Source organism: Mesoplodon mirus (assembly GCF_964341445.2).
Source record: "Mesoplodon mirus genome assembly, chromosome: 7".
NCBI classification, from domain to species: Eukaryota; Metazoa; Chordata; class Mammalia; order Artiodactyla; family Ziphiidae; genus Mesoplodon; species Mesoplodon mirus.
In genome coordinates, this window is record NC_138983.1 from 37,673,830 (window position 1) to 37,700,843 (window position 27,014).

At 43.2% G+C, this 27,014-nt stretch overlaps 2 protein-coding genes across 2 annotated transcripts in view; both read right to left on the reverse strand.

Moving 5' to 3' along the window:
* The window catches only part of ANKRD49 (ankyrin repeat domain 49), a 315,379-nt gene that overhangs the window by 254,925 nt on the left and 33,440 nt on the right, over window positions 1-27,014 (reverse strand). The window lies entirely within an intron of this gene.
* On the reverse strand, window positions 9,735-13,796 carry FUT4 (fucosyltransferase 4). Its single transcript, XM_082626927.1, is given in 2 exon segments — window positions 9,735-11,992; window positions 11,994-13,796. Coding segments are annotated over 2 exon segments (1,851 nt in total). The 5' UTR covers window positions 12,408-13,796; the 3' UTR covers window positions 9,735-10,555.

Genomic DNA, 27,014 nt, shown 5'->3' on the forward strand with positions numbered 1-27,014 from the left:
CAGGGTGCATGGGCTCTGTAGTTTGCAACACGCGGGCTCTCTGGTTGAGATGCATGAACTCAGTAGTTGCGGCGTGCAGGCTTAGCTGCCCCGTGGCGTGCGGGATCTTAGTTCCCTGACCAGGGATCAAACCCACGTCCCCTGCATTGGAAGGTGGATTCTTTGCCACTGGACCACCAGGGACGTCCCCTATTGCTCAAATTTTATTATAGCTTCTAGTTATTTCTGTTTGTAGCTTAAGGAATATAAATCTATTAATAACAGAAACATAATTCTAGAACAAAGATGCCTTTGATATGAACATAATTCCAGAGTAATGACACCATAACAAGACAGGAGACAGCTCATATTTAAGAGGGGACAGATAGTTCTAGTGTTCCAGTTTTAGAGAAACCCTTATAAGGAGAAATCTACAAATCTACATTATGTTAATAACACTTAGATCAAAATGCTTTAGCTAGCTACCAAATTCCTTTGCAAAGCGCTTTTTTTTTTTTTTAGTGTTATTGGAATTCTTCAGCTTCAATCCAAGAGAGCATCTCTTTTTTTTTTTTGCGGTATGCGGGCCTCTCACTGTTGTGGCCTCTCCCGTTGCGGAGCACAGGCTCCGGACGCGCAGGCTCAGCGGCCAAGGCTCACGGGCCCAGCTGCTCCGCGGCATATGGGATCCTCCCGGACCGGGGCACGAACCCGTCGTATCCCCTGCATCGGCAGGCGGACTCTCAACCACTGCGCCACCAGGGAGGCCCCAAGAGAGCATCTCTTGAATAAACTCTTTTTTAATCCCTAAACTTCTGATTCTCTAAAAGCAAAGAAATAATCAGAAGCCCCCAGTGGGCAGCTCAGCAGCATCTTCCTGGCCCCCCATCATGCACACACCTCCCCTCCCCGTTCACTCAGTCAAAAGTCAAAAGTCAAAAGGAGTTTGTCCAGGTTGGATTACAGCATCCACCACAGACGTCAGAAACCCTCAATCACCATGAGCAGGAAGGTTGATCGCCAAAGTTACGGTACCACATTTTTAAATGCAAAATTGAGAAACAGGGATAAATATGCATACATTACAAACATTCTATCAACTGAGGCATCTAAGAAAATCCAGGGCCATGGCTGCAATAAGTCGAGAGCTGAAATCAATGGCCAGGGCTCCATATTGCTCTGGAGTCAGCACTATTTCTTCATATTACCAGCATTCCCTGTTGTTCCTTCACTGAGAATGCAGAGAACTAGAAAGCTAGTGAAATAATGGGGAACCTGGCACCAGAGGGACCCATCAAGAAGAGCAGTTATGTTTTCTAGTCTCCTTCCCCAGCCCTACTCAGAAGACTTAGAATCTTCTCTAGCTTTTGTTAACCGTATCCACCTAGGGACTGGACCACATTTCTGCACGCCTAGCCCCTCGCTGTGATCCTGCTTTAAACCTCATGGACTGACCACCTGAAACAGCAAGGTTGCTGCTACCCATCTGGCCCCAAGTCATGTCCACCTGGAGACCCTTGTACTCAATCCACAAGATCACAACTGCTATTAACTTGATACTGGCCCTTACCATGAGGTCTCCAGGCTCTTGTCAATACCATGGTAAGAGCTGCTGGCAACCACCCTAAGGCATTGCCTCTAGTGAGTCTGTTGACCTGGTCTAAGCCCTTTGCAGTTCTGGCTCCTGCTTCTTTCCAAATGTCCAGACACTGAAGTCCCAGAAAGCTTCCTGGTAAGCCAGTGCTAAATATGTGCCCCCATATTTTACAGATGAGAAAATCCAGATTCAGAGTAGTTAAGATGATTACCCATATAAGCAGTGGAAGATTAAGCAAAACTTATGTAAATTAGGACAGAGGGGCACACATCACAGTTACTGCAAAAGTTGGACTTAATGAAAGAGTACTATAACAAAAGACTTGAAATTAAATGGACATACATTAGAATCCTGGCTCAGGTACTATCTGCAGTATTGTACATGCCTAACCTGTTTGTTTCTCAGTTTTCTTATCTCTAAAATGGGAGTAATACCTGCATTAGTTATCAAATACCCCAAACGAACCCTAAAACAACAAACATTTATTACCTCATAGATCCTGTGGGTCAGGAATCTGGGCTTGCCTCACCTTGCGGCCTCTGATTCAGGGTCTCTCAGGAGGTTGCAGTTAAGATGTCAGCCAGGACTGGAATCTCAGGCGTCTGGGAGGCCAGACTCAGTTCCTGTTGAGCTGTTGGGCTGAGGGTTTCAGTTCCTCACTGGGTTAGCCAGAGGGCCTCCCTCTGTTTCCTGCCCCAGGGTAGCTCACAGCCAGTCAGAGCAAGCAAGCTAGAAAGCAGGAAAGGGCCCCCGGAATGGAAAACCAGGCTTTTTATCTCCTAACCTCTAAAGTGTCAGTCTTTCACTTCTGCCATATTCTTCTTTTCTTTAGAAATGAGTCACTAAATCCAGACCAAACCCAAAAGGAGATAATTACACAATGGTGTGGACACAAGGAGGAGGAGCCAATGGGGGATCATCTTAGGGGTGAATCTTAGATTCATCTTAGGGACTGACTACCACAATGACTTTAATGTAAAGACTTAAAAAATAGAAAAAAATATATAAAGCATCCCGCATACAGTAAGAGCTTAATAAATAACACATATTGGTGAACTACAATTTCTAGCAAAGAATCCTTGTTTAAAACCACAAATGTATACCTCCCAAAGAAGGAGGCTTTGGGCTTCCCTGGTGGCGCAGTGGTTGAGAGTCCACCTGCCGATGCAAGGGACACGAGTTCTTGCCCCGGTCCGGGAGGATCCCACATGCCACGGAACGGCTGGGCCCGTGAGCCATGGCCGCTGAGCCTGTGCATCTGGAGCCTGTGCTCCACAACGGGAGAGGCCAGAACAGTGAGAGGCCTGCATACCGCAAAAAAAAAAAAAAGAAAGAGGCTTGATAAGTCCTTAGATGAGACTCATTTTTATCAGAAGGTGTTTCTGTTTGATCAGTAAGATGGTTGTGCCTCATTGTATTTCAGAATAAGTGTCAGGAAGTGGAACAGAGATTTCTAAAATGTTTATCTGACATTATAAGAAGGAGAAATCATAGGGTCAGGGTAGGTGTGCCTAGTTGCTAGGAGAGCAAAGTCCCTTTAGAGATTAGTCATTTTGAAGGTGATGCTTAATAATGACATTTATTTTTAACTGTGGTGTTAGTGAAAATAATCAGGTAGATAAATGTTGAGACTAGAGGCTGTAGCACTTGTATTCTTCATAAAGAACATTAGGAAGACTTAGCCTGTGATGAAGGAAGTTCATTCCTGACATGTGATCCTCAGACCCCTCTGAGGCTACTACTGAGAGTTTGCTTTCTGTCCCCTTAAATTCTGTGATTCTGCACATGATCTAATACGTCTTTCTGTGACGTCTTTCTTATGACAGCACTTATGTGTTAGAATTGTTTGTCAAAATGTCTGTTTCTCCCACTAGAACATACACTTTTTGAGTGCAGAGTCCTTGCCTTACTTAGTTTTATTTACATCCCCAAGTCCTGGCATAGTGCCTGCAGAGAAGACACCCAAGAAATGTATGTAAAATGTTGCTGAATGACTATTCTTTGCAAAATAATTCAGATTAAGATTTTAGCACTCGATCTAATAGGGCATCATTTTTTAGTATATTTAGGGAAGCTTCAGTAATTTTCAGAAACATTCATTTGACGATCTCAAAAAATCCAATTCTTTACAACTTACTTGAAATAGTTTTATAGTAGGGTTCCCCATGACACTAATAAGGTATCAAATGTTCTGAATCCCCTCCATATTTCCCTCCGACTCTTCTTCAAAGGAGTCAATTGATTACGGCTATCTTAAAAATAATAAATTTCTCTAAAAGTAGATATTGAGGACAGATCAAGTATGCTGACTGGAAATTTAAAGGAAAAAAAAAACCCCAAAATAAAAAAAACCTGCAATGAAAGTGATTTTTCCAAGATGAAAAAGAAGCAATCAGAAGAATCTGTTGTAACCAATCACGGGACAGTTTTATATTTCTGCTGAAATGTCACTTTATTCCTTGTTAAGTTCCTGACTCCTTGTCATTTCACTCCCCATTTGCCAACAGATGTTGCATTTCAAGTTGGAACAAAGGTTTCTTTTGAGGAAAGTGGCATCGAATGGTAGATTTTACTCTCTTCTCTCATTCTCCGGGCACATGTTCCTCCTTTATCGTACTTGTCATTTCACCCTCATCTTCCCTCTCCTCTTTTTCCATCGAATCTTGTCACTTTCTCTTCAAGCACTTCTTACTCATTTACCCCAACGTCTTTCCTTTTTCCTCTTCACTCCCCACATATATTCACCACCCATTCTGCTTTATATCGCATTTTTTTAAACTCTTTCATTATTGAGTCCTCTTTTCTTGTCACACCTGCTTCTACCCTCAGCTGGCTATCATCATTTTTCAAACTCTATACTTAAATGAGCACATCAGTGTGCATCTATTGGAGAAGGGAAAGTAGAGAAAATAGTGTTTTTCCAAGTTCATATTTTCCCCTTTTAATAATTTGAGCATAAGCTGTTAAGAAGAAAGATGCCTCTGCCCACCATCACATTCCTAGTCTTTATTCTACCTCTTTTTTAAAAAAATTTTTTTAATTTTTTGGCCGTGCCGTACAGCTTGTGAGATCTTAGTTCCCCGATCAGGGATCGAACCTGGGCTCTCAGCAGTGAGAGCAAGGAGTCCTTACCACTGGACCGCCAGGGAATTCCCATTATTCTACCTCTTTTAAAAATGGCATTATTTAATTTAGCGCACAGGAGCTAGAGACAGTACAGAGGGCATCAGAGCACTCAGTGAAGTAAACTGGAATGAGAGAAAAGAGTACACTGCTTACACCCTTGGAGATGAGTCACTAAGTTAAAGGGAAGAAGCCAGGCAAGAAAGAGCAGAGGACGAGTTGAATGAGACCTTGTGTAATTCAGAAAAGGCAAAGCCATCACATTTCAGTCACCATTCTAGAACCAAAGAACTTACAGAAACCCCTTGACCAAGAAACATCCCATGTATCATTGTTGAATACATTAGTGCCTGGGAAATATACATTATAAACAAGGAGTCATTTTCCATCTTTAATCATTTTGTCAAAATAATCTGAACATGGGTACATAAATACTTGATTTGTTATAAGAATGTGTAGCATAAAAGTCCCTGAGACATATCGAAGAATGACTAGAACTGAATTCAGTGCAATTATTCACCATACTAATTACCAAGGACTTGGCTCCTTTCCCTGATATTTAAGGCATGTTATTAAAAAAAAGACATATATCATATATACACACATATATAAAATATAATAATTACATATTATATGTTAATAGATATATATTTTATTAATGCTACATCAGAGTCTCCCTCTCTGGTGCCTGGATTTTCTGCCAGTTTACTGATGCTGTGTAGTAAGTCATTTCCAGACTGTAAGGAAGGCACTTAGGGAGGTAAATTAGTTCTTTAAGCCCTAGGGTGCCAGTTAGTAGAATGAGGGCAATGGAACTAGAAGGTCCCAAGAGAAGATGTTGTCCAACCCCCTCCTTTTGCAGTTCAAGTGACAGAGGCTCAAAGGAGTTGTGACCTGCACAAGCACGGCTGGTTCTGCTGCTATTACTGTAACCTTAGGTAAGTCCTTAACCAGGTCCCTCTTCTGTAAAATGGACTGGTGATCATCACAGCTAACATCTTCCAGGTGCTTCCTGTGTGCCCGACATCGTCCTGAGTACTTTAAGTGTCTTTTCTAATTCTCCCAACACCTCCATAAATTATATATGATTACCTTCAATTAGAGATGAGAATATCAATACGCAGAAAGCTTAAATAATTTACCCGAGATGAGACAATTAGGAAATGTTGCAAAGCTGGTCTAGTAACCCAGGAATAACTGCCTCCAAAATTCTCTAATTCCGATTCGTAAATCCCTTCTAAGAAAACCCCAGCAGGTAGGTTCTCAAATTCCTCCTATCTCTAAAAGTCTAGAGCAGAGTTAACAAACTATAGCCCACAGGCCAAATCCAGCCACCGCCTTTGTTTACAGATTGTCAGTGGCTGCTTTTGTATTACCAACAGCAGAGGTGAGTAGTGGCAGCAGAGACTGTATGGCCAGCAAAGCCTGAAATATCTACTCTCTGGCCCTTTACAGAAAAAGCGTGCTGATCCCTGCTCTAGAGCTTTGAAAATTTGGAGCATCCTGTAACTGTATAGCACTTTACAATGTACAAAGCACCCTGGCAAACACATTTAATCCTTGTTTTGCAGGGGCATTCATGCATTATAAAGGAGGATGCTAATTTAAGTAAGTCACCTAATCAGGGCCACACACCCAGGTTTTGACTCCAAATTGCGAGCTCTTTCCATGAAGCTACTCTGTCTCCTCTAAACTACTACTGAGGAAGGGTTTGGAAACTGGAAAGGACCTGTGAATACTGAAAGCAAGTCAGACTGTCTTCTTGATGCAAATATTTCAGGCATACTCGTGTAATTAAAGTCATCGAGCACTAAAAATATTAAAATAAATTTGCAATACATTTGAAAGAAAAGTTTGTGAAAGCCATTTTGAAATACATGTGATGCATCTCTATGTATTTTTATATTAGCATATGTGAAATTTTAACCTGCTCAATTTAGAATGACTTGAAAAATGAAATCACGTAAAATGAGCAACTGCCGCATTTCTCTGGCTGTTTCATGAAATTAGCCTAAAAATATATTGTTTGTTCCTTACCCCAAATTTGCACATAAAACTGCAATTATACCTTCCTCATGCTAAGTATTCAATAAATACATGGTTAGTTTTAAATAGAGTTAATACCAAGGAGAACATTAGTAAAATAATACTTATTTAACAATATAAATTAACCAAAACAAAAACAATTAAAAAAAAAATTTCACAGAAAGCATAGTGCTTCTTCCTAGTCTGCAAATTCAAGCTCAATCTAAATGGCAGTAATGATTCTTGAAATAGTATGGCTGAGCTTTAGGGATTCATTTGAAATACATGATATGAGGCCACTTCCTTTTTATTTCAGATATATCCTGTAACATACCCTGAGATTTAATTCTACAGTCCATATAAATGGATATGGAGGCACCCTGAAATCACTGCAAGAAGGGAAATAAACCTATTTCTCTGTCACCAATTGAGTCACCACTATGTGTTAGGCCCTTATTACTTTACTTCCTGAACAGCTCATAAGGAGCTGTGAAGTCATTTTTTGCCCCATTTTACAGTTAAGAAAGCTGAGGCTCAGGGTTATTACTAATTTGCTCAAGGTCACATGGCTGGAATTCAGAGTTAAGCCAGATTACCTTCAAACTATCCCCCACTGTCCCACATAGATTCCCAATAACACGAAGACCATTGACCAATAAATCATAAATACTTATTTTAAGAACAGAATCTTTCCTTCTTTATTGGGGGTTCTGTTTTGATATTGTAATTCTGCCCATACTATAATATTTTAATGAGGAAATTTTATCCAGGGATTTCAATTTCTCCTTTTAAGGAAAAGGGAGAATTGAAGCACCTAGACTTTAGTGAGCTTTTCGAACAAATGCATAGAGATAAAAGTTACTTTATGATTCAGCTAATTGTACTAATCAAATGCAAAATTACTGTTTACAGCAGAATTCTATATAAACCTAATTAATCTTGGACCTTACCCACAACAGTCACTGAGGGTGCTTATTATAATAAATCAAGGAGAAAAAAACCCCATTATTTCAGGCTTTAAATTAACTGGCTTTAGGGCTTCCCTGGTGGCGCAGTGGTTGAGAATCCGCCTGCCGATGCAGGGGACACGGGTTTGTGCCCCGGTCCGGGAAGATCCCACATGCCATGGAGCGGCTGGGCCTGTGAGCCATGGCCGCTGACCCTGCACGTCCGGAGCCTGTGCTCCACAACGGGAGAGGCCACAACAGTGAGAGGCCCGCGTACCGCAAAAAAAAAAAAAAAAAAAAAATCAACTGGCTTTCTAATAATTGATTTATGGTATTATTAAGAATGTCACTTTACTCCTAATTTATCCCTCCCCCCCAAATTAGGAGTTTGGGATTAATAGATACACAATACTGTATATAAAACAGATAAACAACAAGGATCCACTGTATAGCACAGAGAACTATATTCAATATCTTATAATAACCTATAGTGGAAAAGAATCCGAAAAAGAATATATATTATCTATAATATATATGTTATATAGAATATATATTATATATATATACTACATATATAATATATATATTAACTGAATCACTTTGCTGTACACCTGAAACTAACACAACACTGTAAGTCAACTATATGTCAATCAAAAAAGAAAAGGGGGGGGGCTTCCCTGGTAGCGCAGTGGTTAAGAATCTGCCTGCCAATTCAGGGGACACGGGCAGCGCAACTAAGCCCGTGCACCATAACTACTGAGCCTGCACTCTAGAGCCCGCGAGCCACAACTATTGAACCCGCATGCCACAACTACTGAAGCCCACGCGCCTAGAGCCCGTGCTCCGCAACAAGAGAAGCCACCACATTGAGAAGCCTGCGCACCTCAACAAAGAGTAGCCTGGGGCTTCCCTGGTGGCACAGTGGTTGAGAATCCGCCTGCCAATGCAGGGGACATGGGTTCAAGCCCTGGTCCAGGAAGATCCCACATGGCGTGGCGCAACTAAGCCCGTGCACCACAGCTACTGAGCCTGTGCTCTAGAGCCCACGTGCCACAACTACTGAGCCCATGTGCTGCAACTACTGAAGCCTGGGCGCCTAAAGCACGTGCTCCACAGTGAGAAGCCACCGCAATGAGAAGCCTGCGCACTGCAACAGACCCAACACAGCCAAAAATAAAATAAATAAATTAAAACAAACAAACAAAAAAACAAAGAGTAGCCCCCGCTTGCCGCAACTAGAGAAAGACTGCACACAGCAACAAAGACCCAACGCAGCCAAAAATAAATTAATTTTTTAAAAAAAGAACGTTACTTTAAACAAATAAGTTCTACCAATTGATTTATCAAAGTCCACTATTTACTTTTTGACAGTGGTAGATTGTAAGAGCCTTAAAGAGAGGAACCTAGCCTTACACATTTTTGTTTTTCCCAAACTCAGTGTTTCACGTGGTGCAGGTACATGGTGACACCTAATATGCTGTTCATTCAACAACTTTTAAAGTCAATGCATATATTTTCAAAGTTGGTCCCACAGCACAGTCTCAAGGGCATTAGAAATGTACCCACTGTACTACTGGGATGTACCCACTGTACTACTGGGCAGACCAGGAGGGGAACCTGGTGGCCCCAGGGAGAATTGCAGATTTCTGTAACAAAAGATTAAGTTTTTACTGCAGGCACTGATTTAGTTCTATTCCCTAGCAACTAAACATTTAACTTAAAACTGACAGAATCAAAAACTGCCATTAACAGACACCAGGAAACTATTTTCCTTTTGCATGATCCCATAATACAGTGCAATCCCTTTCATTGTTCTGCAGACAGGTAATGCCAGGACCCCATGGAGGACTGACTTTCCAGCTTTAAATTTCAGCTCCAGTAAAGACACAAAATAAATAATTTTGTGGAAAGTGACACTGTGGCTTCCTTCTCTTCTGTTTGTAAACACAGGCTGGTTTTCTGGGAAGAAGGGAGAAGAAGGTTGCTTCTGCTTTATTTTCACATCTGTAATTTTAATATGCTTTTTAAAAGATCCAGGTTATGGAAAAACATAGACACAGAAAAAATCAGTTAGCAGATGATTATTCACATTATAAAGGGATTATCCATAGGGTTCCATTAAATATTGCACTCTTCTAAAACAGTGAATTTGATTTAAAAGCGGCTTTTCGAGAATACATTTGTGTAAAGTGAGGTACACCAAACATTCATCCTAACTCTTCTCCAAGGACAATCCAGCATCTTGTTTCCATTCATAAAGCAAGGGAACAAACAACAGCACTTGTTAAGGAAGTCAGTGGATTCTTGGACCACCCTTCTCACCTTTCTTAGGAGATGACGCTTGGAGAAATCCAGGCACAAAGAGAAAGACCCACCTGTGTCCACAGTCCTTTCACTATCCTGCAACAAGGCCCTTTCTGAAACCAAGGGTTTGCCGCATTTGGCCCAGTCACGTGAGTGGAGGAGCATTGTGTGAGATTTGGACTCAGCACAGGCCACAAATATGGCCTGTGGCAGATGAGGAAATTCAGAGCCACTGAAAATTGTTTCTTGTAGGTAAGCTGTTTCTTCACCTCTGCACTGGTTACAAGGGGAGGAAGGGCCCCCATCTTCACCCCAGAGCTCAGATGCCCTTGGACAGCAGAGGAAGCCCAACTGCTAGTTATCCAAAAACCATGAGCACCCAGGACCCTTCCCACCCAGTCTTTGTGCTGAATAATATTACTTGGTAAATCAACTTTAATCTATGGGAATAGATTTAAAATGCGTGTTTGGAAAATACAGTCCCGTGATTCGGCAGTTAAGGAGATGCACAGCGGAGGATCCGGAGGATCCAAAAGCCGACGACTTGGCCTCCCTGGGTTACAGCCAGGGGAGGGTGGCTTCACCGCTGAAACCAGCCAGCCAAGTTAGGGACGCTCTTGGGCTGGTCCCCAGCCATCTGCACAGCCTGGCAGGCCCGGCACCAAGGCTCGTCCCAGAAGGAGGTGACGTGCACGGCATAGCTCCGACGCCAGCTAAAGTATCCGCGGTAGGCAGCTGGGTTTCGATCGAGGAATTGCAGGTGAGCCGCCAGGGAGGAGGCATCAGGGAAGTCGTCCACGTGGATGAAGGCACGGCGGGGCACGAAGCGCTCATAATTGGCACGGTCTGGCCCCAGCACCACCGGCACCGCCCCAGCCAGGAAGGCGTTTCGCCACAGCTTCTCCGTGATATAATCCAGGTGCTGCGAGTTCTCGAAGGCCAGGTAGAACTTGTAGCGGGCCACCGTGTGCAGGAGCCCGACGTCAGGCAGCGGCTGCCCTGGCCCGCCCTTGCCGAAGAGGTCCACGGTCACGTACTGGCTCAGCTGGCGGTAGTAGCGGACCCGCGCCTGGCGCTCGTCCCAGTTGCTCACCACCCAGGCCACCAGCCCTTGTTTCCGGGCCAGCGGCGGGACCAGACCCGGCGGCTGCTCGTTGGGATGGGTCCTGGGGTAGAGGTAGCCATAAGGCACAAAGATGTCCGAGTCGGCCCGGTAGGAGAGCGTCCAGTTGAAGAGGTTACCTGCCAGGCTCTGCAGCCCCGGGGAGTGGGTGGGCGACTCGAAATTCATCCACACCCAACGCTGGCCGGGGGGCCTGGGGCCCGAGGCAGCCAGGGCTAAGGCCTCCGCGGCTTCCTCCTCGTCGTCCATCAGCACCTGCTGCTCCTCCGCCGGGCGCACGTGGACGCCCCAGGGCGGGGGCCAGTCCGGGGGTCCCTTCACCAGGTCTCGGTGGTGGAAAAGCACTGCCTGAGCCTCCCCGTAGGCCGCGCGATCGGTGAGCAGGCGGCAGCCGCTGATGTTGAAGCGCAGCCGGCAATCGGGGGGCGGCCTTTTGGCTCTGTGCCGGCCCCCGAAGGGCTCCCACCACAGCAGCACGCTCACCCGCCGCGGCGGGACGGAGGAGGCCCAGGGCAGCGGCGGCAGCTGCTTCCAGCAAACATAGACGACCACGGCGCTGCACACCAGGCTGGCGGCCATCAGCGCCAACTGGGCCTCGGACAGCCTCAGGCCTCCACGCCGAGTGCGCCGCCGGCCCCACCGCGCGCCCATGGCGAGCGCCGGCAGAGCCGCCACCGCCCGCCGCGCGGCCGCAAGCCCGGAGCGGCGGCGCCCGCTCTCATGCTGCCACTGAGGATCCAGCCTTCGTTGCTGGTCGCCGCCCGACCTGGAGCGGGAAAGGGCGGTTCCAGGATCTAAAGGCCCGCAGGTCTTGCTCTCTTCCTCACCACTCGCCGCCCAGCGAGGGTCCAGGGCGAGGGACGTGGACCCGGCGGCCCAGCCCGGCGCAGCCCTGTCCCTCCCCTCCACTGCGCGCCCGACCAGACCAGCCCGGCCAAGCCCCGGGCGCCTCCTGCGGCACCTCCGCCCACTCCTCGGCCCCTCCAGGGTTCCCGGACTCCACGGCAGCGCCCCGCCCGCTTCTCCGGATGCCGTCGCCGTGATTCCGGACCTCTCCGCGCACCCCACGCCTTGGCCTGGCGCTGGCGCTCTCGCCCGCCGGGGATTCCCTCCCAGCTGCGCCCGAGCAGCCGCCCAGATCCTTGCCTTCCAGAGTGAGGGCCCGGTTCATCACTGGGCGCCGGCAGGTGGCGCGAGACCCTCCAGAAGCCGCAGCGCCGCGAGCGCAGGCGGGCACGGGAGGTAGGCGGCCCAGGGGTGCCGAGCCTCCGGGCGGGATCGAAGATCCGCTTCCTTCCTCTCGCCCCATCAATGGCCAGCGACGCCTGCCGGAGGGAGGGAGCCCGCGAGGCCAAGGAAACGTGCTGACAGAGGCGCAGCCTACGCGAAGCCGACCTTGACCTCGTGACCTGCCGCCGACGCAGGCAGGTAGTGCAGTCAGATCCCGCGGCGCGGCCCACAAAGGTGGTGCATTTTGTGAAACCAAGTTTTCAAGGAAACCCTACTGTCAGGAGAACATTCGCTTTGCCTACAGCCCCAACTGTAGAGAAGCGAACTGTAGAGGAAAGAGAAGAATCGAAAGTTTTCTGAGCAATGAAAACATGTTCTTTTTCTTCGCTCCCCCACTGAATGAACGCTTCTGCCTGCTGGCTCATAGCTTTCTTTGTACCAGAGCTATGAATTTCCTGCCTATTCAGTGAGATGAATGAATGAACAACACCATTAATTTTACTAAGCACTTAAGAAACAGCTTAATATCTACACTCATGAAGATCCAGCAAAACACTCTGAACTATAAAACGATGACTAAGATAAATATTATAGCATCCAAGTTTAGGGTATAAAGGGTAAGTATCACAGTGGCCTCTTCAGGTTCATCAATGAAGCAACTGAGGCATCTACTTCTACCGTGACTTAAGGAGTTTTTTTTCCCTGATGGCTTGAATTTGAATTTCTGGATTTTGGCCTTCATTTATGTAATTAAACTTTTATTCAGCAAAGTTCTAAATAGGGCATGGGTGGGCTGCTGACCTAAGGAGAGCAGGCAGTTTTGAGAGAATTTTTAGATCACAGCGGTGCATTGGTGGTGCCCCAGCCCAGTGCCATGTAAGTTACAAGACGTTAGGGAAGAAGTAGACTTGCTGGGAATGGGGCCAACCTGTCGGGTGTTTTTTTTTTTTTTTTTTTTTTCTTTTGCGGTATGCGGGCCTCTCACTGTTGTGGCCTCCCCCGTTGCGGAGCACAGGCTCCGGACGCGCAGGCCCAGCGGCCATGGCTCACGGGCCCAGCCGCTCCGCGGCATATGGGATCCTCCCAGACCGGGGCACGAACCCGTATCCCCTGCATCGGCAGGCGGACTCTCAACCACTGCGCCACCAGGGAGGCCCTGTCGGGTGTTTTTGATGTTATGCCATTTGGATTTACTGGGAAGAACTTTTTCATTGAAAACCAAGTACAGATTGTAAAAGCTTCTATAAAAATGGTTTCATTTAGGTAGTTTCAAGTGGCATTACCTGCCCACCCACAGTGACAATTTGGGAGCTGAATGGACAGCGTTAGGTGCTCTGGCTGTATCCATCAACCTAGTGATACTTTCTCCTACACACCAAAAGCTTTTATAATGTTTTTATAGAATCATTTTTCAAGCTAGTTAAGCGAATTGTCTTTGAAATTAGAAATTTCAGTGATTCTCCACTCTTATTTTTAATTAGAAAGAAAAAGCTATAAATGCATGAATAACTTTTTTCAACCAAAGGAAGGAAAGGACATACTGGCTTTTCTTTTTATGCAATTCAAAAATCTATACCTTTATGCCCATTCTTCCCCCACTTCAGTTAAATAAGACATCATAGATAGAGCCTAACATTGTGTTTGGCATTTGGTAAATGTTAGCCTGCTTGCTTGTATCCTCCCCCCACTCCCAATTTTCCCTTAGATCCTTCAGATATTCCAATTAAAGCAATTTTTTACTGGCAGAATGGCTCAGATCTCATGAATATCAATGTCCATTGTGTCCACTTATCTTGGTAGGGTGCAGGACCACAAACTGTCCCTACTTCAGTCATATCTTGGTGTATGCGAGGGGATACCAAGCAGAAGGTTGTGGCTGGATCAGTGAAAAAGTCATGACTTACCTACAAACTATATGCATTTATTCACCGGGCAATGGTTTGTTCTTACTTAAAAGGGATGGAGGGGAGGAGGCAAGAGGAGGAAAGGCTTTAAGGGAAAGTAATAAAGCCAGGTGTTCTCATTTATTCATTTAGCCAACTGGGAAACTGGGATGAAAAACACTATTTCTACCTTTCAGAATCTATGAGAAGTGCAGACAATGGAGAGGAAGGGATCTTGGAAGGTTTTGAGAAGGTGGTTCCTGGAATAATTAGGAATGATTAAAATGGGGGAGGAAGAGGGCTGAGACATTAGTCTAAACAGAAGAAGCAGCATATGCAAAGGCCAGGCAGTGAGAACCAGGATAGTAGGTTAGAAATTACAAGAGTTTAGTTTGGCTAAGGAGATGGGGTTTTATCCTGAAGCCTGTAGAGAGTCCTTGAAAGGCTGTAACAAAGCAAGAGAGCAATATAATGAGATTAGTATTCTTTTTAAAATTTATTTATTTTAGTTTTGGCTGCATTGGGTCTTTGTTGCTGGGCACGGGCTTTCTCTAGTTGTGGTGAGTGGGGGCTACCCTTCGTTGCGGTGCGCGGGTTTCTCATTGCAGTGGCTTCTCTTGTTGCGGAGCACGGGCTCTAGTTGCACAGGCTTCAGTAGTTGTGGCTCACTGCTTCTAGAATGCAGGCTCAGTAGTTGTGGCAGACGGGCTTAATTGCTCTGCGGCATGTGGGATCTTCCCAGCCCAGGGCTCAAACTGGTGTCCCCTGCATTGGCAGGCAGATTCTTAACCACTGTGCCACCAAGGAAGCTCTGAGATTAGTATTTTTAAAAACTCATTTGTGGGAGGAGGTGAGTATACAGAAGAGGACGTGAGATGGGCTTCTGGTGTGGTGGCCATGTTTATTGATGTGGGCACTGGTTAATGGGTGTGCTTGGTTGAGGAAATTCATGAAGCTGTATGCTTACATATGTAATTTTATGTATGTATATAATATGTCAGTTAAATGTTGCTAAGAAACAAATCATTCTGTCATCACTAAAGAATGAGTTGGATATTAGGAACCAGGTTAAGAGTAGAAGTATCTAGTCCAGTTAGAAAGCTCTTGCTATAATTCAGATGTGAAACAAAAAAGGCTGAACTAAGACAGTAGCTGTGAGAATGAGATTAAATTAAAATTAAAGGAGAATAGATTCAGAGGTTCTTAGGAAGCCAGTGTCTTTCTCCAGGAAGCCTTCCTGGACACCCATATGAACACATCCAGTGTAGGTTACGTGCCCCTCCTGTGTGTGCCCATATACACATCTTTCAGAACATCATTGGGCAGCAATCATGGCTGTTTCAGTCAAACTCCATCTCTTGCACAGAACCAGGCATCTAGTAGTATTCATCATCTCAATGAATACTTGAATGAATGAATGAATGCTCTTAATGTATTATTGAAATGATCTGTTGGTATCACTGTTCCCCAACTAGAAAGTGGGCCAGTATCAGGAGAAGCTGGCTATGTGAATGACTTGCTGTGACCTTAAGAAGCTCCTTAAGCTTTCCGTGTAAAATGCTACACATGTATTAATCAGGACCCCGGGGACAAGCTTCGGAAACTCCATCAAATTAGGCTGGGTCTCATCGGCCCAACCTGGACAGGGTGCTCATTCTTGAAGCAATCACTGTGGTCAGGGGATGTGGACTCTCTTTAGACCCTCTTCTGGATCTAGGGGGTAGAATCAGTCCCATATAAACCTCGTGGACTAATAGTGGGGTGAAGGTAGTTGCCCAAAAGAAAAAGTGAAGTGCCGTTCCCTGAAGAAGAGGGAAGGGATCATGGGCAGAGGCCAAAACAACGTGTCTACCAGCCTTGTGCAAGGAATTATTATTATTCTAAATGAGTTCTAAATCAATTTAGAACTTTAAACATTCTATGATTCTTTTTAATTTGGTAATAATAAACAAATGTTTCTTTTGTGTATTTAAAGGCCTCCCAGTTTCCACAAAATATTACACAGGAAGAACTGGATTTCAGTCGCAAGCATGATGACAAGGTCAGGTATCAAGAAGGGCTTTTGGCCCCTGAATTTGCTAAAGGTGTGTAGAGGGGGGCTCCAAAATTCAAGGCTCATTTTTTTCCTTTTTTTTTTCTTTTTTAAAAATACAGAACACTTCACGAATTTGCATGTCATCCTTGTTCAGGGGCCATGCTAATCTTCTCTGTATCATTCCAATTTTAGTATATGTGCTGCCAAAGCGAGCATTCAAGGCTCATTTAATCAAGATAGATGAGGGCTCCACTCACAATGGGGCCAAGAATGGCCTATTCAGTTCCAAAATTTAATATAGGACAGGATTCTCTGGGGGCAAGAACCAGACCAACTGTGGTTCCTCAGAATCTAACTTGTGCTTTGTTCTTCCCCAGGGAAAGAATTCATTTTAAGCCTGTCCTGCTGCTCCTCACCAGAGACGGTTGCTGTTTTCCAGGGATGCCTCAGAACATGTTCTGACTGCCTTGAGTCTGCCCGCCGGCACCAAGCTTGGTCAGCTGCAGGTGCGTGAGAAACAGGCTACCCTCAAATGGGTGTCTGTTCTTCGTTGAGATTTCTGTGACTAAACATTGACCTGCCAAGTATACTTCAAATTTTTTTCTTGAAGAGATAAAAGGGCAAAGTTCCTCCCAGTATTACGTACTTACCGGGAAATGGGGAGCAGCCAGTGAGCAGGTGCAGCTGGAAAAGCTAACACGTATGCAAAAAAGGTGGAAAAAAAAAAGGTGGAGATTATTTCTTTTGTCAGATACAAGTTTTTAACTGTGTATAACTGGGCAGATGATTATGGAATGATTGTTCGTTAAAAAGTATTAGGAATTGTGTAAATTCCCCAACAATCCACAAGTTATTGTTCATTGCCCTATTAATTCCTTGATAGAAAAAGAAAACTATCACCAACTTTTAAGGTCATTTCTTTTTATCTAAGTGCAAAAATTTACTACCCCTAAAAGATATTGTTATGAATAGTCAATATGAGAATTTATTAGGGTTTTACTCGTATGCACTCAAGTTCTTCCTGTATTCTTACTTGACTGAACAGGTAGGGCAAGAATTTTGGATATTCAGAAAAAGGTACGTTGTGAAATTCTGATTAAAGTCAGAAATATTCGCACCATATTTAAAATATTTATAGGGCTTACTTCTGCATTCTTCTTGTTAAACTACTCTTTCCTAAAATAAAGTTTATTTGCAGTCACATGTAGAAGTTATGGAATACAAGACTTACACAAAAGAAAATTATTTTGACATTGCAATAAACATGTTAATATCACACAGTGCAATGCCTGGCACATACGAGGTGTTTAATAAATGTTTGTTAAATAAATGAATAGATGAGTGAATCAATGAACGCCACTGTTAATTTTACTTTTCATGAGGCACTTATGAAACAGTTCACTTTCTTCATTCATGGTGAGTATGCAAAAGCCTTTGGACTAAAACGTAATGACTAAGATAAATAATATAGCACAAGTGTAGGGTGAAAATGGTAAGTATCATACTGGCCTCCCCAAATCCTCTTCAGGTTCACCAGCATTATCTCTGTACCTCACCTGAAGTCTACTTGGGTCCTCAGTCAAATGAGTTAGCTCAAATTCTGTACAGTCTCAGGAACTCAAACACATCTGATCTGGATTTACTATGGTACTGGCTCCACATCAGAACTTATGTGTGGCCATACTCAAGGCAATCAGACCCTAACTCAAGACAAGACCCTAACTCAGGCAGGCAGCCCAACTCTCTACAGTTGGAGGAAGGGATCGTGACTACCCTCCCCTCCCCCTGCCCTGACCCCACTTCTCACACAGACCCAGGGCACACCTCACTAAAGAAAATGGAGAGAAGATGCATTTTCCATAGAAGTCAGGGAATTCTGTCTTGACCAGCAAATTACCTCCAAGCAGCCACTGAGAACACAAAAGTGGTCAGACCGGGTTCCATCACACTTGTTCCTGTGATTCTTCTTCTAAAAGGGCTCTGAGGCACTTGAAACATTAAGAAATACTTGTTGGATTAAAGTCAACAAAATTAGTGACATACAAATGATTTTGGAAGAGTGTGAGGATGGAAGGGTAAATGCATGTTGCTTAAGCATGGCAAGGAAAAACCATTCTTGAAGAAGTGGGACAGCCACTTTTTATAGTTCCATGACCAGCATACCATGGCCAAATAAACCACAGCCCAGAAATCTTGCAAAATTCACCAGGGTGAAATCACAATAAAAGTGTTGGTTATGTTATTTTCAACCATTCCAAAAAGAACCTTTTGTCTGTATTTACCCTTAGCAATGTTTAAGCCAATTCAACAGATATTTGGTCTTGGGAGAAAGAGAAAGACAGGTGAATAAACACTGCCCCAACTGTCTGACGGCACTGCAGGAACTACTTCTATCCTGGAAGCACCACTGGACTCTTCAATAAAAGGGAACTTCTTTGAGTGAGCTCACTGTTCAAAGACTTAATTTCCAAGATCATCCAAGACAGCAGGGGAATAACAGCCCCTCTGGAAGTCAGAGAAGAGAAATTAGATGTGAATAAAAGCTGTAGATGCTGCCTGACCACCATTCACACATTCTCATTGTTCATCACTGAAAATCTGCCGTGCCTCTTTCATTCCCTTGACACTCTCAAGGGCCCATTTCCCTGTCCACAGTTTGAGAAAGAACTTTGGGGATTGTTGTTAGAAGATTTTGATATGATGACCCCAGGATTGGCTGTGTTCCTTTAAAAGATAAAATACTGCAGTTTTTCTTTATTTTGATATATTATGATGACTTCTTTGTCATTATCAGCTTGCAGAGCTATTTCTCAAGTGTTTTCCAAACAATACAGGACTGAGAATTGTTCTATATTGATATTTGGAGGGCTACATTAGGGTCAGACCTTGTTTGGGCTTAAAAACTTGCAAAGGCTGTAACTTCATGCAGTAACACTTACTGGATGTCAATTATGTGCCAGACACATGAGGTATATTTGAACAAACAGACAAAACTTTCTGCCCTTGTGGGACATGCTAGCTATCACACTCAACCCACCCATGTAAATTATAGCTTTAGAGAAATTCCAGATCTGAAGAATCCAAAGGTAGACTTCAGAAGCTATGATGTGTCAGGCCTTTAGTAACCCTGCCTATTTGCTTCCTGTTTTGTTTTGTTTTTTTTTATGATACGCAGGCCTCCCACTGTTGTGGCCCCTCCCGTTGCGGAGCACAGGCTCCGGACGCACAGGCTCAGCAGCCATGGCTCACGGGCCCAGCCGCTCCGCGGCATGTGGGATCCTCCCAGACCGGGGCACGAACCCGTATCCCCTGCATCGGCAGGCGGACTCTAAACCACTGCGCCACCAGGGAAGCCCCTATTTGCTTCTTGAGGCAACATTTCCTTGATTGCCTTGGCACTTTATCATTTGTCACTTCTGAACTGATCAAGTGTCATTATCAGAGTGGAAAGTTCTTTCAGACACCTATCTTTGCAACTTTCTCATATCCATTTATAAATAGTTAAACAAGGTTTGTTCATATTATCAAAGACGTTTTTCAAGTTAAAGGGAAGCAATGTTTTTTTAAGGGGTGGGGTATACACCTGGGACTCTCCATCCAAAAGTTTCCACTCTATCCCCTTTAGTTATAGAGACCTGGAATTATGAACCGGAAGGAAGCTATTTAGCCCACACACGTGCTCCAAGCAGGTATTATAATTAAGCCAGATAAAACTAAAGGCAGTTGTACTACTGAGGATTCTTTCTGTTGCCATTACAGTGACTTACTAGAGACAGCTTTATGATGACTGTTTCTTTTTTTTTGACCACACCGTGCGGCGTGTGGGATCTTAGTTCCCTGACCAGGGATCAAACCCATGCCCCCTGCAGTGGAAGTTCAGAGTCTTAACCACTGGACTGCCAGGGAAGTCCTAGCTTTAGACCAAAAAAAAAAAGGGGCAGGGTGGGGGACAAAATTTACTGTCATGTAAGAAGTGGGTCTCATAGAGACCCACCTTTTTTTTTAATAGTTGAAGAGTTTTATTAAAAATAGTAAGAAAAAAAAAGCTAATGTAATTAAATTAAAGAGTCATTAGGGGGCTTCCCTGGTGGCGCAGTGGTTGAGAGTCCGCCTGCCAATGCAGGGGACACGGGTTCGTGCCCCGGTCCGGGAGGATCCCACATGCCGCGGAGCGGCTGGGCCCGTGAGCCATGGCCGCTGAGCCTGCGCGTCCGGAGCCTGTGCTCCGCAACAGGAGAGGCCACAGCAGTGGGAGGCCCGCGTACCGCAAAAAAAAAAAAAAAAAAAAAAAAAAAAAAAAGAGTCATTAGGCAGAAATTTCCTTAAATGCTGAGAGACTTAACCCTTCCGTGAGTCCAAAGGCCCCTAGTCTCCAGTGATGCCCTGCATGTCCACTGGTTTCCAGGCTCTCATCTGACCAACTCACTGGTAGGTAAGGCCTTGGTGTCCTGCACCCAAGGCTAGTCTGTGACAGAGAGCTCCCTTGAACAAAATTTACTATCTTGTGAGAAGGGGTTCTTACAAAGCCCAAGAGGAGAACTACAGGGCAGAGAATGCTGTCAGAATGCTACATCTGCTTCCTTCCCTCCACCCCGCCACCCCCATCAGCTTTCTGTGTTTCTCCAGTTCACTGGGCAGAATATAGTTCTCCCTAGTTCCATAGTTCTCCAACAGCAGAGTCTGACAAGCAGATTTTGAATCTGTTTTAAGTCTTTGGTAGCAAAAATCTGACTGGACTACCTTGGGCCTGGTGTCCCTCTAGTGAAATTAGCTATGGTCTGGCACTGGGTCCAGAGCAGTGGTGGTCAGTAGGTTGTTTGGGGCAGGGAGTGGACATACTAGTTCTCAGAGAAACGAACACCTTTGTGAGCTGAACAGTTCTGGAGAGGTGTCTGCCTCTTGTGTTTGTTCTGATTTTGAACAGATGACCAAGGAAGGAACTTTCTCAGTCTTTCTATTATTTCCATAAACAAATGCTTTCTTATGTCTAAAATAAGTACCTGCAAACAACTTATTATGAAAAACTATAAACACAAAAGTAGAAAGAAAAGGGTGATGAACCCCCAATTCCCTTCATCAAGATTCAGCGATTATTAAGATTGCCCACATATGCTCCACCTAACCATTTTTCTTTTATCTCTATGTTTTTAAGTAAATCCCATATATCATCTTTCATTCCTTCATGATTAAGTATGTCACCTACAAAGTCTACTTACCAAAAGAGCTGAACCTGAATCCAATCAAGCCACAGGTAACTTCACACCAGGTGGCACTTGGTGTCCAACTGTTGCATTTGTGTGATGTTAAGATTAATCACAGGTTCTTGTGGTACCCAGCCTTCTCTCCCAGTGAGGAATCTGACATCAACATTTGTCTAGGGCTTCCCTGGTGGCACAGTGGTTAAGAATCCGCCTGCCCATGCAGGGTACATGGGTTCTGAGCCCTAGTCCGGGGAGATCCTACATACCACGGAGCAAATAAGCCCATGTGCCACAACTACTGAGCCTGTGCTCTAAAGCCTGCAAGCCACCGCAATGAGAAGCCCGCACGCCGCAACTACAGAAAAGCCCGCGCGTAGCAACAAAGACCCAGCACAGCCAAAAATAAAAACAAATAAATTAAAAAAGACGAAAAAACCACATTCGTCCAATGGTTTCACCCATTGATGAGCAGAGTCAGTTAATGCTTTGGGGATTATAAAATGGTAGCTTCACTAATCCATCATTCTTTCCACATTTATTAACTGAAATTCTGTAAAGAGGACGTCCCTTAATCTACTAGGGCTATTTGGTACCTAAATTACCAAATTGTTCAGGAAAGGTAAGATAATAGATAATTCTTTCTTTTCAGTTGCTGCCTTTGTAAGTAAGAATTAATGCCTTTGCAATTTCTTTTTTTTTTTTTTTTTTTTGTGGTACGCGGGCCTCTCACTGTTGTGGCCTCTCCCGTTGTGGAGCGCAGGCTCAGCGGCCATGGCTCACGGGCCTAGCCGCTCCGCGGCACGTGGAATCTTCCCAGACTGGGGCACGAACCCGTGTTTCCTGCATTGGCAGGCGGACTCTCAACCACTGCGCCACCAGGGAAGCAAAGCCCCTTTTGCAATTTCAATTGGTGTTTAGTGAAGCTGGGTTTGTTTTTGTTGTTGCTGTTTGCCTTTTTCTCTCTCATTTAAAAAATATCCTTATGAACTCATGGCTTTTTATATATTCAGTGAGTGCCAATTTTTTTATGCTAAAATTTCCCCATCTTTGGCCAGAGGATTACTTCATGGTGGCTCCTAAGTCCTTTGGATATGACCTATTAATTTTGGAAACTTCCCTGTTTTCTGTACAAGATGTTCCAAATTCATCCTGGAGATTTCCTGCCTCAGATCTGAAATCAGACATTCCTTCAAGGAGCCATGACTTCTTTTTTAATCTAAGTGTTCTTAAAAATCAACTTTATTGAGGTACTATGGGTTAGGATTTCCATATAAGAATTTTGGGGAGACATAATTCAACCTATATTCAACATGGGGAATTTTTTAAAATGTTATGAACAATATGAATTGTTTAATTTACCAGGTTTTCCTTTCAATATTGGCTACCAGAATCAAACTTGATAAACTTTAAATTAGAATTTAAATGAAAGAATATAGTGAAGTAAAGATCAGGATCAGGGGGAAAAGACATAGCTTAATGATCTAGGCACACTTACAACAGAAGGACCAAAAATCTCATTGTTAAAGAATCTGAAGCCATAAATCTTTTTTGCAACTCCCCAGAGTATAAAGAAATAAACGGTTGATGGGGAAGGAAGAAAGTAAGGCAGACAGGCAGTCAGAAAGAAAAGAACAAAGGAAGGAAGGAAAGATGAGAAGGAAGAGAGGAAAATGAGAGGGAGTAAGAGAAGGGTGGAGAAGAGAGAGAGAAACAGAGACAGAGAGAGAGAAAGAGAGAGATTAGGAGCTAATCCAAATCTACATTGTTGGGACACAACTAAACCTTAGGCCCAAAGACACTGCACCCTACCCATGTCCCTGGATAATTAGTTTGGGTATATTTTTCTTTTTCTTTTTCTCTTTACATATTGTAATATTATTTCTTAGGAAATAGGTAATACTATTAAATAAGAATATAGAAAGCCCAATTAGAGTTTCAACACAATCCCAGCTGCAGGGGAAATCCTAATCTCTTTGCTTTTTAGCATTCCGAGAAGCAGTCCTTTCTTTCCCGAGATAATTTTCCTATGTTCTGTTTTGTTTTGTTTTGAAGATATACATAAAGAACACAAAACTTGGGCTTCCCTGGTGGTGCAGTGGTTGAGTCCGCCTGCCGATGCAGGGGACACGGGTTCGTGCCCCGGTCTGGGAAGATCCCGCATGCCGCGGAGCGGCTGGTCCCGTGAGCCATGGCCACTAAGCCTGCTCATCTGGAGCCTGTGCTCCACAACGGGAGAGGCCACAACAGTAAGAGGCCCGCGTACCACAAAAAAAAAAAAAAAGAACACAAAACTTAAGCACACAGCTCAGTGCTTTTTACATGCAACACACACATACTCTTACTTGTGTAACAACTACCCAGATAAAGATATAAAACACAACAGGATCCTTCATGTTTGTTTCTAGTCAATAGTTCCCAAAGGAAACCACTATTTTTCACAGTTAAATTTATCATTTTTATTGTTTCTGACTTTCATATCATACTTAGAAAATCATACTTCTCCACCCCAATATAAAATCTGCCCATATTGTCTTCTGTTACTTTTATTGTTTTATTTTATTTTATTTATTTTTAAATTGAAGTATAGTTGATTTACAATGTTTCAGTTGTACAGCAAAGTGATTCAGTTATACAGATATGTGTGTGTGTGTATATATATATATATATATATATATATACACATATATATACATATATGTATTCTTTTTCAGGTTCTTCAGAGGCTACTATTTTGAATTCCGTCCTCTAGGTTAGTTTTACCTGTTTTTCAAAATCTGTACATGGATTCCTCCAGTATATTCTCTTTTGTGCCTGGCTTCTTTTTGTCATCATAATGACTGTGAGAGTCATTGATCTCATATGGTTTATTCTTTTTTGTTTTCTTGTATCTTTCCACTGTATAAATATATTATAATTTATCTAGTCTCCTGTTGATAGACATTTGGGTTGTTTCCATTTTTAGGCTATTTTGAATAAAGCCATCATAAACATTTTTTACTGTCCTTTTAAGTGGCATCATCTATTGTACAGGCACCATAAAAAATATGGGTTTGTATTTAAGAGATATCATTACCATTTACCATCAAAAGGGTATCTAAAAAGTAAGAAAACAAGGCTAAAAGTAACTGAGATATGGCAAGAAATAAAACATATATAATTACCTTGGTGCGGTCAGGGAAGATTATTTCATAGCATTTATTGTGTTTGTCTCATATATACAGCACATATTTACTATATAAAAATTTTTATAATATAGAAAATATAAAGAAGAAAATAAAGAAATTATTGCTCCTCCCCCAACTCCATCCCCAGATAACCACTGTTTGTATTTGGATATTTAACGAATATACAGTATAATGTAGTTTATATATATATAGTTTATATATTGTGATACTATTTGTAGTCATCTTTCTTCCTTTAACATCAGCTTTGTCCCATGTCTTTAAATGCACTTTGAAAACATGACTTTAATAGTTTTATCATATGACCAAGAAAAGGATCTGTAGTTACTGATGGTACAGGTGCTGGATGGACCACACCATGTACAGGGAAAACCATGAGTCAAAAGCCCTGCCTATGCACACAGTTTTAATCAGCATTTAGTCCCTTACTTACTTAAAAAAATTTTTTTAAATTTTACCATAGTAAGAATACTTTACATGAGAACTATCCTCTGAACAGATTTTTAAGTGTACAATAGTCTTGTTATCTAGAGGCACAGTGATGTATAGCAGATCTCTAGAACTTATTCACCTCCTATAACTGAAATTTTATACCTGTTGATTAGCAAACCCCCCATTCTCACTCACCCTGGTCCCTGGCAGCCACCATTCTATTCTTTGCTTCTGTGAGTTTGACTAGTTTAGATTCCTCGTGTAAGTAGAATCATGCAGTATTTATTCTTCTGTGACTGGCTGATTTCACTTAGCAGAAAGTCCTCCAGGTCCATCCCTGTTAATTTCCAATCTCCTGTCATGTGTGTGTGTGTGTGTGCGCACACGTACGCATGTGTGTAGACAGGAGTGTGACTCTGGCTGAAACATTCTGGGAACTAAGGGGATTTGGGCTCTTGAAATGGACAATGTTGACTCCCAACTTGATCACCCTATTTCATCCAAAGACCTTCTAGTTTATTCCATCTAGAGTGTAAACATGCAGATTTCTATCAGGATTAGGGAGTCATCTCAGCTATGAGGAAAATATAAAGCATTTCCTCTTTGTTGTATCAGTGGGAGGAGGTAGAAATATTTCTTAAAATGCCAAGTTTAGAAAAATCAGATGCAACATGAAGGTAAGTAAATTGTGGTACTGTCATATCAGGACATACTATATAGACTGTAAAATCATGATTTAGACAAATATATATGATAAAGGAAAATGGTCATAATGTCTGACTAAGTGAAAAAATTCAGCCTATAAAATAGGTGTAATGTATAAAATAGGTGTAATAGTATTTTTATTTAAAAAAAACCATCCTCATTGTATGATTCCTATCTCTATATATATTTTGGTTGTAAACAAAGGATATCTTAATAAGATAAACCAGAGGATAGATTTCTTTAAAAGTAAGTCTAAAACATTGTCTTTTCAAAAAAATTTTGTCCAATTGAAAGTGGGGGTCTGGCTGCTCGTAGGTCTAAAGCCAGTAAAGAGGCAAATGGGTGGAAAGGAAAGTTTGCTTTAATTTCGGAGGCCAGCAACCTGGGGGGAAGGGCGGACTCCTGTCCAAAGGCCAACTCCCCCCCACAGACAATCAGTGGGCAAGAGCTTTATGGGGAGGGGAGGGGGCTACAAGCAGAAACAGCACAGTCAGCTCTGACAGTCATCTTGAAGTTGGTCATGTGGTTGTTTGATCATCGTCATCTTGATTGTTTTAAGTACAGTTAATCTTCAGTTCCAGGGTCGGTTTGTTCCCATTTCTTTGAGGCCAGTTCTTGGAATTGTTGCAGCTTATGTCATGGCTACAGTCTGGTCATCAGGTAGTTAACTTCTTCCACCTGGTGAGGGTTTCAGTATCTATAAAACAGCTCAAAGGTTATGGTTCAGAATATTACCTATAGCCCTTGTGAAGGAACTAAATGTTCCTTTGACTTAGCTTAATGACTACACTATTATTATTTAGTCTGTTGGGCTGTTTTCCTTTTTTTCTGCATTTTCTCACTTCTCAGATTAAACTTATTCTTTGGCTACAGTTTTTCCACAGACAAAAGGCAGACTGAGGACATGGGGCTCAAGGACCATGGGGTCCTGCTCTGTTTCACCATCTCATGCACCTAAATAGTGTTCCCAATCAATTTGGTTTTTTTTTTTTTGTTTTTTGTTTTAACTTCTAATCTTTTAGTCTGTGTGGCTCACAGATACTTTTGCCATGACTATTTGGCCAAATCAGGAAGTGGGGTGCAAGCCCTATGACACAAGTGAGCCAGCAACCCATGGCAACTGTCCCTGGCCTGAACCCAGGAAGTTCAAGGATTCCAGAGCTAGGAGAATATAAAATGAAGAAGGAAAGTGAGCAAGTTGAAAACATCTTTAGAAAAAAAAGCATTTTAATTTTTTTTCTGACCTCA